This window comes from Dromiciops gliroides, chromosome 1 (genome assembly GCF_019393635.1).
Source record: "Dromiciops gliroides isolate mDroGli1 chromosome 1, mDroGli1.pri, whole genome shotgun sequence".
Taxonomy (NCBI): Eukaryota; Metazoa; Chordata; class Mammalia; order Microbiotheria; family Microbiotheriidae; genus Dromiciops; species Dromiciops gliroides.
In genome coordinates this window covers 755386128-755399861 of record NC_057861.1, presented here as the reverse complement: position 1 = coordinate 755399861, position 13734 = coordinate 755386128, and the positions used below count along the sequence as shown (strand labels likewise).

General features: G+C 42.6%; 1 protein-coding gene across 2 annotated transcripts in view; it reads right to left on the bottom strand.

Moving 5' to 3' along the window:
• Positions 1–592: 592 nt before the first annotated feature.
• Positions 593–13734, bottom strand: part of POU6F2 (POU class 6 homeobox 2) — a 494621-nt gene continuing 481479 nt past the window's right edge. For both annotated transcript variants that reach the window (XM_043978842.1, XM_043978849.1), the window contains 2 exons: positions 6960–7128; positions 593–2771 (listed from right to left, as the gene is read on the bottom strand). In XM_043978842.1, coding sequence (XP_043834777.1) covers positions 2267–2771; positions 6960–7128 — 674 coding nt within the window. In that variant the 3' untranslated portion in view covers positions 593–2266. The remainder of the gene's footprint in view (positions 2772–6959; positions 7129–13734) is intronic.

Genomic DNA, 13734 nt, shown 5'->3' with positions numbered 1-13734 from the left:
CAGACCCAATGAGTCTCCTGCAATATGGACATTACTAGCAGACTAACCAATAGAGAAAAACAAACCAAGCCATGAGAAAATTAGGGGTGGATGCTACTCTGGGTAGTCTGAATGTTTGGACACCTTGACGTTGGGGTAGTGGTTTTTGCTTTGAAAATTTGCCTGAAGCTATTATATGTAACGTTATTATTTGTTTATTAGAAACATATATTTACATTTCAACAACAGGGAAACTTATGTGAATCCTTCCTACATGCCCATTTAAACAAACCCCTTCCATTTCTGTCCGTTGAAAAAGACCAGAGAGCTAAAAGGCTCAACCTTTTAGTCATTGCTTCTACCTTCTCTCAGTTTCACAATTTTGTTACTGTCTACTCATCAAATGGAAGGAAAAGATGGTGATTTTTATAAAATGAAATAAATTTATTTGCCCCAATACTGAAGGACCTTCTGAAAAACTGAACAACCTCTGTCTCCATCTCTCTCTTCCCTCCCTCCTCTCTTGCTTTTCTGTTTTCCTCTCTGCTTCTCTCTCTCCTTTCTCTTCTCCACCTCTCTCTTCTCTCCCTTCTCTTGTCTCTTCTCTCTCTCCATTTCTCTCTCCTTTCTTCTCCATCTCTCTCTTCTCTTCCTCCTCTCTTTTGCATTTCTGTTTTCCTTTCTATTTCTCTCTCCATCCCTCTCTATCTCTATCTGTCTGTCTGTCTCTTTCTTTCAACTTATAATCTCCTATGTGGGCTGTTCTCCACCCTCATAGAGCTTCTCTTGTCTCTAGAACTCATTCTTGAATTTTGATTGTTGAATACTTCTGTGACTCACCATCCACACCCACTGTAACTCACTGCACCAATATTATATGTAGTCCTAGAGTGACAATCCAATGTAACTCCCCCGACAATCCATATTGGAATGAAAAAAGATATGGCAGAAAGCATGAGGCTAACAGCATGACATGATGTGATAGGCTGGAATGACCCTAACAGCATCATTTATTTCTTGACCTGTTTCTTTGGAGATGGGGGTGCCTATGTATGAATGTATATATTTTTTACTGGCATTTCAATAAATTTCTTTGGCTAGAAGACTTTGGAGAGAAATCATTTTGCACAGGGCCCCAACACAGGAATATAAGTAAGTGTTGGCTGCATCATGTTGTATGGAAGTATTGAACCAAATGTGCAACTTTATTTCTCTTACAAAATGAATTTTGGTGAGCTCTCCATGTTCCATGTCAACAGACAGAAAAAAATCAGGAGCCATGGACATCAATGAGCACAATTACAGCATGGGTTAATGTTGACAGTCCATTGGGAATATTCCTAATTAGCTCAAAGTTTCCCAATTCCATTCCGTCAGAGTCAAAAGATGCTTTTACTCCCCCCTCTTAGGACCTTTAGGGCAGAATTTTGGGGATGCAGGTGTGGGGAGAGGCACAGAAATCCATAAAAGAGAAGGAACAAATGTCACTTGATCCCTTTTCTTCTTTGAAACCCACAAGTCATCATGAGCGGAAAGCACCACCAATTTGGCATATGGCCACTCGGGAGACCACTCAGCCCCAGGTGACAGATCATTGTGAGCGTCACAGGATGGCTTCAAGAAGTGGTCCCACCCTATTGGTGAGAATAACAGGCAGGAAAGATGGGAAAAAACAGACTTTCTATTATTTCTGGAAAGTACAAATGTAAAAATTCATAACACAACTTTACACTCATAAAAGTGTAGACTAACAATCACCCGAGTTGGCAATGACGTGTTTCTGACTTTGGTTAATAGGTTCCAGAGTGAATCAGCACTTGGTACCTGGAGGGTTACGTTTTCCCCTCCAGGTGGCAGGCTTGTATTCTCTTTGAACAGATAAAAGTTTTTTGTTTTTTTTGTTTTTTGCTTTTTTTCCCCTTAAAATGTGTCCACATTTTCATAATATACAGAAAAACATATTCAGTTATTTGGTTTACTTTCAGTCCATTAAAAAACTGGCTTTTTTGGGGAAGGGGAGAGTAGGGGGCAAATGCTGCCACACAGAGTAAGTGTGGTACGTTCTTCATGAACGTTTAATTGTTTGGGAAAATCAAATGGACATTTGGAAAGTGTTCTGTCCACTTTGTTGTTTCCTCAGTCTTTTTCTTACAAGGGGACAAGTGGAGCTACAATTGCCAAGTCCCAGCGGCAGGCTTTCCTTTTCTTACGTTTATTTTTGGTTGGGGTATGTGTGTGTGTCTATGTGTATGTGTGTGTGTGTGTGTGTGTCTCTTTTTCTCTCCCTTTAGGAATTTTCTTCCAGAGAGTCTGTTAAAGGCTCCATCGGGATGGCTGTGGCCGGCTCATGCTGTTTTAAACGTTTAATTGTGTTCTTCAGGGCCTGTCTCTTATTGCAGAACCAAACTCTAACTACTTCTCGGTCATAATTCAGCTTCTCTGCAATTTCTGTCATTTCTTGCCCTGAAGGGTGTGTGTTCTTCTCAAAGTGAGCATTCAAGATCTCCAGGGCTTGGGGCGTGAAGGAGGTGCGCCTCTTGCGCTTTTTGGAGGGCTCGCTCCCGATAAACTCGGTCAGGTTCTGCATACCTGCCCGATGGCGGGCCTCAGCCTCAGCCATCCACCGTTCAAGCACCGGCTTGATCTTCTGGGCACTTTTAGGGGTGATGTCCAGCTTTTCAAACCTGGCAGGATACAAAAGGCCAGGGTTCAGTTTGGCTGTCAGACTGCTAGCTAGAGTGTTCTCTTGGGCTTCCTGTGGTAGGAAAAAGTGGCTTCTCAGGATGGTGTGTCTGGGGGGAGAATTGAGAAAGAAGAGTCTTACACTGGGCACTCTGCCAGGGTGGGCTTGCCTGCCTGCCTGCCTGATGGACTGGCAGAGGGAATTGACAATGGGTTAGGAAAACCACCGGCGGAGTCTTGACAACTTATTGCCCCAACATGCACACGCAAGCACACTCTCACACACCAATACACAGGTGACAGAATACAGGGATGGGGGGTTGGGAACATATAGCTACAGAGACAGAAAGAGACAAATAGGATCAAGATAGACACCATAATTTGTGGAAATCCTAACGTTTTTTCATTACACTATAAAATCTAAGCTTTGGATTTAGTCAAGAAATCTTTTAACCATCTTAAGGCAAAACTTTAATGGCAGGAAATGACATCAAAGGCACCAATTTTCATCCTTCTTCAGTTGCATTTATCCTTAAAAATCCTATAATGATTTCCCAATTTGTCAATATTAGTTAAAAGTTAGAATTTTATAATAGTCCATGCTAGTGTTATTCTCTCTTTCTCTCTCCCTGCCCTTCCCCTTACTGTTTCTCCCTTCCCCCTTTCTCCCACTTGCTTCTCTCTTTATCTTAAAATTTTGTTTTTCACCACATGCTTTGAGTGCTTTTTTCTGGGTAAAACCTATTCCATTACTACTGTGGTATTCAGCTCAAATAGCTCAATGTACTATAATTATTTTGAATACCCCACACCTGGATTTGCTAAGATAAACTCATGCCTTTCAGATGAAGTGACACATTACAGTACACTAATATTGTGGAGGCCTCAAGCTGGGTTTATTGTGGAATAGTAGCCATGTGTATTGGAATAATATCATTTCCTGTAAATGAGGTTTCTATCTTATGTAGATATAATTTTGCAATCAGAAGTCTTTTTTGTTGTTATATTACATCAAACAAACAATAGGAAACATCTGGACTACAGAAACATATACAAGTAAATGTTTAAGGAGTTATCTTAGTAAATTCATATTCATGCTCAATAAAACAGCAACTCAGCTATGATTAATTGTATTTTGGGGTTTCTCAGTTCTACATGGCAACTCTAGCCATTCAGGTTGTCCCCCCACTTTCTCTCCATATAGACATACACATATTATATGTATACATACATGATGTATATGTGTATATATATGTATGTGTGTATGCATGTAATAATATAAATAGGGATGGCTGCTGAAAAGCGTTGGCCTTCCGTGGTGGGATTATTCTGCTGCGCTGTCCATAGTTCAAGGTGCTGAGCTATGCTTGCTTGGGGAATTATAATATGCCTTTAAAAAAATAACATCAAAGGATACAGAATGAGTGAGTTCCTTCATATCCACCTGATGTTCAGGGACTTCTGTGTTTAGACAATCTTTTGTGGCTGTGATAGGAAAGTAAAACAAATTCTACAGAGGTGCCAAATGGTCACATCGTTAGATGTTTCTCCAGGTGCATTTTTCCCATTAAAAAAATCCTAAACTGGGGCAGCTAGGTGGCACAGTGGATAGAGCACCGGCCCTGGAGTCAGGAGTACCTGAGTTCAAATCCGGCCTCAGAAACTTAACACTTACTAGCTGTGTGACCCTGGGCAAGTCACTTAACCCCAATTGCCTTACCAAAAAAAAAAAATCCTAAACTTCAGGACCGTTTGGAAGTAAGGGGAAAGGGTGGGACAAATAAGAATGAACACTGCAAAGGGTAATGATAACTCTTGAATGACATTGGGTGAAAATTATCCCTATTAAGTTTGCTTCCCATCCTCAGTTCTCCACTGATATAAAAGCTGTGTTATTTAAGCACTTGGCCATCTTTTATGACACAGAAGTCCAGTGTTGAGGCCCATTTCATCTCTTGTTGTTACAACAATAGATTTGACTATTCTGTACTCAGTTGGGGCAAAGCAGATCTTAGTACTTGAGCTATACCCATGTGTTGGAGAGGCTGATCCTACTTAATAGTGCATTTGTATCCAAAGAGGTTCAGACAAAACCCCAGCTCCTAGGAGGGAAGAGGCAGCTGTGATTCCCTGTAATTCAGAGCCACTGTAGCCCCCCTTCAAAGTGGTCTCCTGCCATCCAGCATCTAGGGGCAAAATAGCCAGTGTGGAAAATCTGGAGAACTGTGGAGCATGGGTTTACATGGAGATTTCTTTCTGTCTCTGAAATTAACTGGAGTTAGCAATTTTCCCCCAATAGGATTGAGCCCTCTGGAAGGATTTACATTTTAATAATAGTAAACAGCTGCTTTCTCTACCTTGTCAGGGTAGAAGGGACCAAAATTCCTGGAGATGTAAAGGTCCCACAAAAGGGAAACTATCACCAATAGCCAATTTTATTTGTAAGAGAATCAGCAGGCTTTATTTTCATTTCTAGACTTTGCTCTGTTCTTCAGCCTCCATTTAGGCCCTTAGGGGAAGATTCTAGGAATCAGCCTACATGATGTGCGAGGTCTAAGCAACCGACTGGCTCCATTAAATATGGAAGCGCAGAAGACAGTGAGGAAATCGTATCTCAGATAAATAGGCCAGAGACTAATTCAGCAGCCACCACAAATGGGTCATAACTTAAACAACAACAACAACTTGTGGCTCCTATTATCATTAGAGCATTCCAATAAAATACAAATAATGTCTGGCCACAGGTAGATGGCCCATTTCCTACCCTTGGTCCTCCTTGTTGGAAGGGAGGATGTCTCAGGCCATGTTGCTTGGTATAACGATATACAAGTCTGGAAACAAATTTCTCAGCAGCAGCATCCTTGTATAGACTGAATAAAGGTTATTTTCTACAGGGAGGTATCTTATAAGAAAAAACAGTAGGGGAGGCCATAGGAGTGAGAGGATCCTATGGAGCTTTTTGTATTTAACGACAATCAATGGGTTTTATGGAAAATCATTGAGCAAAATGTGAGCCGCAAGCTCACTACCCCATACTGATGTTATTTATAACCTTAGTCTTAAACTGCAGGAAAGTACACTTCCGTTCTTTGGGGAATACATTAAAAGTATAAAGAGCAGATAAAAAGACAGAGCATTTCATGGATCACCAAGAACAAAACCCACTTAAATGAGTTTAGAGTTGGTTTCTTGGCTTTCCCTGATGGAAGAGGACTATAAGGCATTGCCCAAGAGGAAACAGCTCTTACCTAAGTGCCTTTGTTACCTCATGCATAAACATAGGATTAGAGGAACACATACATGCAGGGATGGGCTTTGCTCCTGACTACTTAACTGGGATCAACTCTAACTCCACAATAACTGAGCTCTGTTTTCACTAAGGGGAGGTCAGATATACTCAAACATTTTCTTCCTGCTATTTAAGAACTCCTTTCTTCTTCTTCTTCTTCTTCTTCTTCTTCTTCTTCTTCTTCTTCTTCTTCTTTTTAAAGAACTCCTTTCTTTTCTTTTTCTTCCTTCCTTCCTTCCTTCCTTCCTTCCTTCCTTCCTTCCTTCCTTCCTTCCTTCCTTCCTTCCTTCCATCCTTCCCTCCTTCCTTCCTTCTCTTCCTCCTCCTTTCTCCCTTTCTTCTTCAACTTTTACCCCTTCCCTTCCCTTCCTGTAGTTTCAAACTTTAAGAAAAGGAAATCTCAAACACCCCTGCATAGTAATGGTTAATTTTCTCTTCTTTTTCCTTGGGGAGTCCCCATTGTCATTTCTTAGAAGAAATGTTGGAAGCTCTGACACAAACAGGGACAGGCAGCCTCAAAACATTTGCTCAATAAGACTAACTATAGAAAATGGCCTAGGGAGAAGAGGCCTCTCAAGTACATATGCAGCATCAGCAGGGAGGGAATCCAGGCCCACTGTCTGGTATTTTCCCTTGTTACTCAGAGCAAAGACTTGAGCTCCCTGGGAGGAACACACACACACACACACACACACACACACACACACACACACACACACATCCCAGATACAGATTCCTTTATCATGTCCCCCTCCCTTCCTTGCTCCCCCAAAGTTTCTGACCCTCAATTTACAGCACACACGATCAATTTCACCTCCTTCCAATGAGGACCATCCAGCTCCCACAGCTCCCATGCTTTGTCTTATCCCCTGCCTCCCTCCTTCTCCACCGCCCACCTTCCCCCTCCTACCCCCCATGCCTGAGGAAGAGCCACAGCATAGGAAGGAATCAAAGACCAGAGCCAGGCCCAAAGGCAAGGAAGTTTGAGCTTGGGTGACAGAGGGGTTACCTGCAGATGGCAGACTGGCTGTAGGCTGGGCCTTCTGTGGCACTTAAGGCCTGGCCAACTTGGGTCTGCGTCAGACCAAGAGACAGGCGCCGGATTTTAAAAGCTTTGGCAAATTCTCGGATTTCTTCCAGATTCACCCCGTCCACCTCACCAGCTGCTGTCTGTGGATCTGTGGAGATGGTTTTTAAAAGGGCATCAATATGGCAAAGCACATGGAGGCAGTGTCTGCTTGGATTGGCTTATGTGAAGGAGCTTCCTCAATGGGAGGGCAGTAGTGGGTTCTCTTCTGGGGGGTCCAGATTTGTGATTTCCCATGACCTTCCAAACCCTCCCATTCCCCAATTTATCTCAGTTCTCTTCAGCTCACCACAACTCAATAAAATGGGATTAAATGCGTAATGTGTGCCAGGCATCCCATGAGGCATCAGAGGCATCAAGACAAAAACACAACAGTTCTTGCCCTCTAGGAGTTTAAGTTCTATCGGCAAAAACAACACGTACACAGAGAAGAGACACAGGATCTCTACAAGATAAATCTCTGCAAATCAAAAGGGTCCCCAGTTCTAACACTGGAGATAATCAGTCACAAAGGCTGAGTTTGGGAGGAGAGTGACCTTGAACTGAGACTTAAAGGAAGTTTTGGTTGCAAGAAGTGGCTATGTGGAGAATGACCCAGAAATGTGCCAAAGCACAGAGACAAGAGAGAGCACGGCACGTGTGGGCATGAGCTAATCGGACACTTCTACTGGGCAGGGGAGCTTCCTTTTCATCAAACCTCAAACTTCCCTTTTTTATTTTAATTTAATTTAATTTTTTATTTTTTGCCAGGCAATGGGGGTTAAGTGACTTGCCCAGGGTCACACAGCTAGTGTTAAGTGTCTGAGGCCAGATTTGAATTCAGGTACTCCTGATTCCAGGGCCGGTGCTCTATCCACTGCACCACCTAGCTGCCCCCTCAAACTTCCCTTTTGAAACTTCCCCACCCAATATTCCCTGTTCCCCTCCTGGGACCTGAAGAACAAGCCTGATGCCTCCTCTAGGTGACAGCCCTTCAGGTCCTGGAACAGAGCAATTGTGGTGCCTTGGAGTCTGCTTTTCTCCAGTTCCTTTAGCCTGTCTTTATATGGCGTATACCCAAATCCCTGCCCCCATCCACTCTCTTTCCCTTGGACATTCTCTACTGTTCCATTGTCCTTCATCCACCCTGGTGTCCAGAACTAAACACAACCCTCCAGTTGGAATGTGATCTGGGCAGAGCGCAGGCAGAGGGACTCTACAGCCTTATTCCTTGGAAGAGAAGCCTCTCTTTGTGCATTGCAATCTGACATTAGCTATTTTGGCTGCCACATCCCACTCTTACTTATACCGAGCTTGTAGGCTACCAAAGCCTCAAGGTCTTTTTTTTTTTTTTAAATTGCTATTTAGATATGCTTCTCCCATTTGATAAAATGGATTTTTTGCATCAAAGGATGAAGCTTGAATTCTGTACCTATTACATTTCATCTTATTAAAACATAATTTTAGAGAGTTTATTCATGCTCCACCCTCCCAGGGTAGCAAGATAGTAAGGGATTTTCCTGGGGCTCCACAGACAATATGGGTGAAAGGCAGGACTAGAATCCAGATCTTTCTGTTTCCCAAGGTTCTCTTTGGTATGCTATGCTGGAAGAATTTATATAGTGAAACACTCTTATGTTTTGCTCTGAGGAAGGGACCTGAGAGATTGTTTAGTAATATACTTCTGGACTACATTCTGGACGAATGAGGGGGAAACTGAGGCCCAGAAAGATGAAGTGACTCACAAAATCACATGGTGATGGTTAGGACAGAAACCAAACATCAGGAGTCCTACCTCTTGGTCTATTTCACTACATCACTTCTGCCCCTCATTCTGAGCTTTTTATAAGTCCTGAATTAGTCTTTTGGGATACTTCCCCAATGAAAGTTATATCCTTACTTACCATGATAGATAATATGTGCGTAAGATTTTTTTTTTTCAAAAGCACATTTTTTTTTGCAAAAAACATTTTGTTTGCAAAGTACATTTGATATGTTGGTTTTTTTTGTGGGTTTTTTTTTTTTTGGCGGGGCAATGGGAGTTTAGTGACTTGCCCAGGGTCACACAGCTAGTAAGTGTTAAGTGTCTGAGGCTGGATTTGAACTCAGGTACTCCTGAATCCAGGGCCGGTGCTTTATCCACTGCGCCACCTAGCCGCCCCACATTTGATACATTGTAACATTTGATTTTCAGAACATTCAATCAGTCAATTAACAAGCATTTAAGTGGCTCCTATGTGCCAAAGGCTGTGCTAAGGGCTGGACATACAAAGACAAAAAATGAAATATACTTTAATGCAATGTCAGTTGAGGATTGGGCTCTGGTAGTCAAGGGATCAAAAAATATATTGGGTGAATGTAATGGAATACTATTGTGTTGTAAGAAACGATGAGCAGGCAGATTTCAGAGAAACCTGTAATGACTTACATGAACTGATGCTGAATGAGATGAGCAGAACCAGGAGAACATTGTACACAGCTGATCAACTGTGATAGACTTGACTCTTCTCAGCAATACAATGGTCCAAGATAGTTCCAAAGGACTCATGATAGAAAATGCTCTTCAAATCCAGAAAAAAGAACCGTGGAATCTAGATGCAGACTGAACCATACCATTTCTACTTTTTTGTTTTTATTTTTTTGAGGCTTTTCCCTTTTGCTCTGATTTTTCCTTCACAGTATGACTAATGCAGAAATATGTTTAATGTGATTATACATATATAACCTATATCAGATTGCTTGCTGTCTTGGGGAGGGGGGAGGGAGGGCAAGGAGGGAGAAAAATTTGAAACTAGAAATCTTATAAAAACAAATGTTGAGAACTATCTCTACATGTAACTAGAAAATAATAAAATACTTTTACGATGAAAAAATGTATTGGGAAAGAGGTGCTTGGATAACATCTTGAAGGAAATGCGGAATTCTGAGGTTGAGGGAAGGATGAAGTGCATTCTTGGCATAACAGATGGCCAGACCATTGGAGACAAGAGGTGGTATGCATGAGGAACAGAGAAAAAGCTATTTGTCTCACTTTGGCAGATATAGAAACATACTCAGAGAGGTTATGAAACATGCCTATGGCCACACAGCATATTCTCCTCATAGAACAGGGGTTTTTTTTGGGGGGTGGAAGGAGTGAGGGAATTTAACACATAAGTTTAGCTCAAATGTAAAAAGAAATAGAATTCTATTTGAAATACTTTAATTGGATTCTTTAGTGTTCAATGGCTAGTTTCTTTACAGAAAATATTCTTTCAGTTTTTTCTTGACTTAGCCCATCAAGGCAGTTGGGATTTCTCATTTTTTGGCTGTCATTTCATTAGGCTCTCTAGTTTTTAATTTCCACAGTAGAGACTTACTTAGAAAGCTCATGTTTATGAAGCTGTAAGAAGCCATTTGCGCCTTTCCACCACAGTGGCTTATTGCCAGAGGCTGCTTTGGCCCCTGACAAGGCGCATGATCTAGGACCCCTGCCCAAGAAGTCGAGGTTGGTGTTGGATAGCTTTGGACAGTTTAATTTTCTCGAGGGAGATAGCACAAATACTGGTGAGGAAGCTGCTTCTTCTCAACTCGTGATCCTTGTATAAAGAAGTCAGTAGCAGCAGACTGGGCTGATGGAGGGTTTCACAGGGCATCTCCAGATGTCCTGGAGGGAAGACGTGCTCTCCGAAAGCCTTTGCTTTCAACTTAGTGGGTCTGGAGACTTCTTTGGGAGACATTTCTCAGCACTATTGCCCACTCATTTCTGTACATTTAGGTGGTCGCTCAAGGACTGGGGCTGACACAGTACCCAAAGGCACCAGTCCTTTCACAGAAAGCTCAGTTCCTTCTCCCAGTCACTCCCATGAGTCTTCACCCTAAGGCTTCCCACATAGGACAAAGCCTCCATGAAGGTCAGTGTTCAGTCACTGGGGTTGGCTCAGGATCTCATAGCCCTTCTCTTTCTTTATCTTTCTTTTGAGAAGGTGGGGGCTTCATGAGCTGACTGTATTTGGAGCTGATCTCTCATCCTGGTTTGCCTGTTTGTTGTTACTGCTGCTGATAGATCTGACACTTTCTTTGGCTTCAGTCTGGCCATGCAATACCCTGGGTATGTGTGAAAGATTCTGTGATTTTAGACCAATAAGGATAAATGTGGAATCCATCAAGGAATGAGGATTCGTGGAGCCGGGTCACCATCATGTCTCTAACCCTTTCATCTTCCCAAACTGACAGAATTCCTCATTTGACGATATCCCAGTCAGGGATGTGTTCTTTCCACCATTGCTGACCCCAAAGCCTATAGCAACTTCAGAGTTTCCTTATGGGTCCTGGAAAGCCACAAGTCTTTCCATGGTGCCTGAAGCTCCTCTCTTTGTCTTTCATGTTAAGAATTTGTGGGGAAAGAAGGAAGGAATTTTGGTTCAGAAAGAGAAAATACTGGATCGAGAGAGGCTCCTAACATTTGGCATAGGAGAGAGGAAACATGGTATGGATGTCTCAAGGTGCTCGAAGAATGAAGGTGAGTCAACTACAGCTTGTTTTGAATACTTTAGGAGACTGTGGGATTATTAGTGGCAGCAAGCTTCAACTCAAATCAAATGAACAGATATTAAGTATCTACTGTGCCAAGTCCTGGAAGCTGCTTGCCTTTAAAGAGTTCATATTCTACAGGAGGTCATGCAACATGTGTATGAATAAGAGTACTATTAATACAGATCATATCTCTGTCTCTGCTGATGAGCCCTTAGGCCCAAGCCTTGGCTTCACCTCTCCCATGAAGCTTCTGAAGGTGACAATGCTAACTCAGCTGGTACTGAAAAATGATGAAAAGTTAGGGAAGAACTGATGCATCTGCATGGTGGTGGGGATTCAAGGAGAGAGGATGGCTAGAACAGGAGGAACCTCTCCTTGTGCCTGTGTCTACCTCTAACTCCACACCACCAATCCACAATTCCTTAGAACTGAGGATTGTACAGAGTCCTAAGGACCCAAACTAGACACTTAGCTGAAACAACTGGAGCCAGGATTGGAGATATGAGTCAGTTAACAGTGTGGTGAGTGAGGAAAGGTGGATGGAGGGGGAATTAGTGTCCTAGGTCCAGAGTTTCACTCACTTACTGGGCACTGATACTTTAGATGGTCATGAGTTGAAAAACAGATAGGGGATGCTTGTCAGTTCCCAGCACTGAGAGCTAATGGAGAGGTTTAAGCCCAAGCATATGGTTGGTGTCCTGACGATTCCTGAGTTCAGGCTCTGTGTATGGACTATCTAGGCTTTGGAGAAGTGAAAGATTCACAGCTCACATGAAAGATCTTTGAACAGATTTTATTATTCCATTTGCTTCTATGAATATGAGTAAAGGGTGTGGTTTATTTTTATTTTTGGTGAGGCAATTGGGGTTAAGTGACTTGAGCAGGGTCACACAGCTAGTAAGTGTCAAATGTCTGAGGCCAGATTTGAACTCAGGTCCTCCTGAATCCAGGGCTGGTGCTCTATCTACTGTGACACCTAGCTGCCCTATAAAGTATGTTTATAGTTAAACCCTGTGTGTGTGTGATCACTTGCATTCATGTGATTAATGTCCACTGAGATGAGGGACATAGGCAGAATTTTATAGTTGGTAGGGTCTGAGTGAAGTTTAATTGGATGAATACACTTAGATATAGACCAAGGAAATAAGTAATCCACATAGTAGGCATATAATAGTTGCTCAATAAATAAACATTTTTAAGTGCCTACTATGTTCCAAGCACTGTGCTAAGTGGTGGGAATACAAAAAGAGGTAAAAGGGGGCAGCTAGGTGGTGCAGTGAATAAAGCACTGGCCCTGGATTTAGGAGGACTTGAGTTCAAATCTGGCCTTAGACACTTGACACTTACTAGCTGTGTGACCCTGGGCAAGTCACTTACCCTCACTGCCCTCCCCCAAAAAGCAAAACAAAAAGAGGTAAAAGACAGGCAGTCCCTATACTAATCCTAGGAGTTTACAGTCCCAATGGAATGTTTATTGACAAGGGGTAGAGCTAGAAGGAGAACAGTCACTACTCTCTAAGAGCCACAGGGAGCTCAGAATTTCCCCAGCATCCTCTCCAGTGTTGCACTTAGTGCATAAGGAATAGGGTCAGTGTGGGACCATAATATCTGTGCTCTCAGCCCTGAAAAGGGTCAGCTAGATACATAGCCACAGCCCCTGTTGCATCAAGCAGACTCTATTGAGCCATTCTCCAATTGCCAGACATATATGACACAACCTAAATTATGGAGGCTGTAGTATAGCTTCTTGGGTAGCTAAGTGGCACCATAGTGCATAGAACACCAGACCTCAGAAAGACTCATCATGAGTTCAAATCCAGCCTCAGACACTTATTAGCTGTGTGATCCTGGGCAAGTCACTTCATTTTGTTTGCCTCAGTTTCCTCATCTGTAAAATGAGCTGGGGAAGGGAATGGCAAACCATTCCAGAATCTCTGCCTAGAAAACTCCAAATGGAGTCACAAAGAGTCAGACATGATTGAAAAACTGAACCAAAAAGTATACCAACCGCTGATTTTTCCTCCCTCTTTTCTCAAGGAGTTTGGCACCTGTCTCACCATCTTCTCCTCCCTAACTCCTACTATTATACTTTCATATTCATAGAGATGCTTCCACAAATTCACTATTCCCCCCAGCCTCAATGAGTCCCATAGCCTATTCCCTTATTCATCTCAGCCACACATGGGCATGGTCACGGAACCCG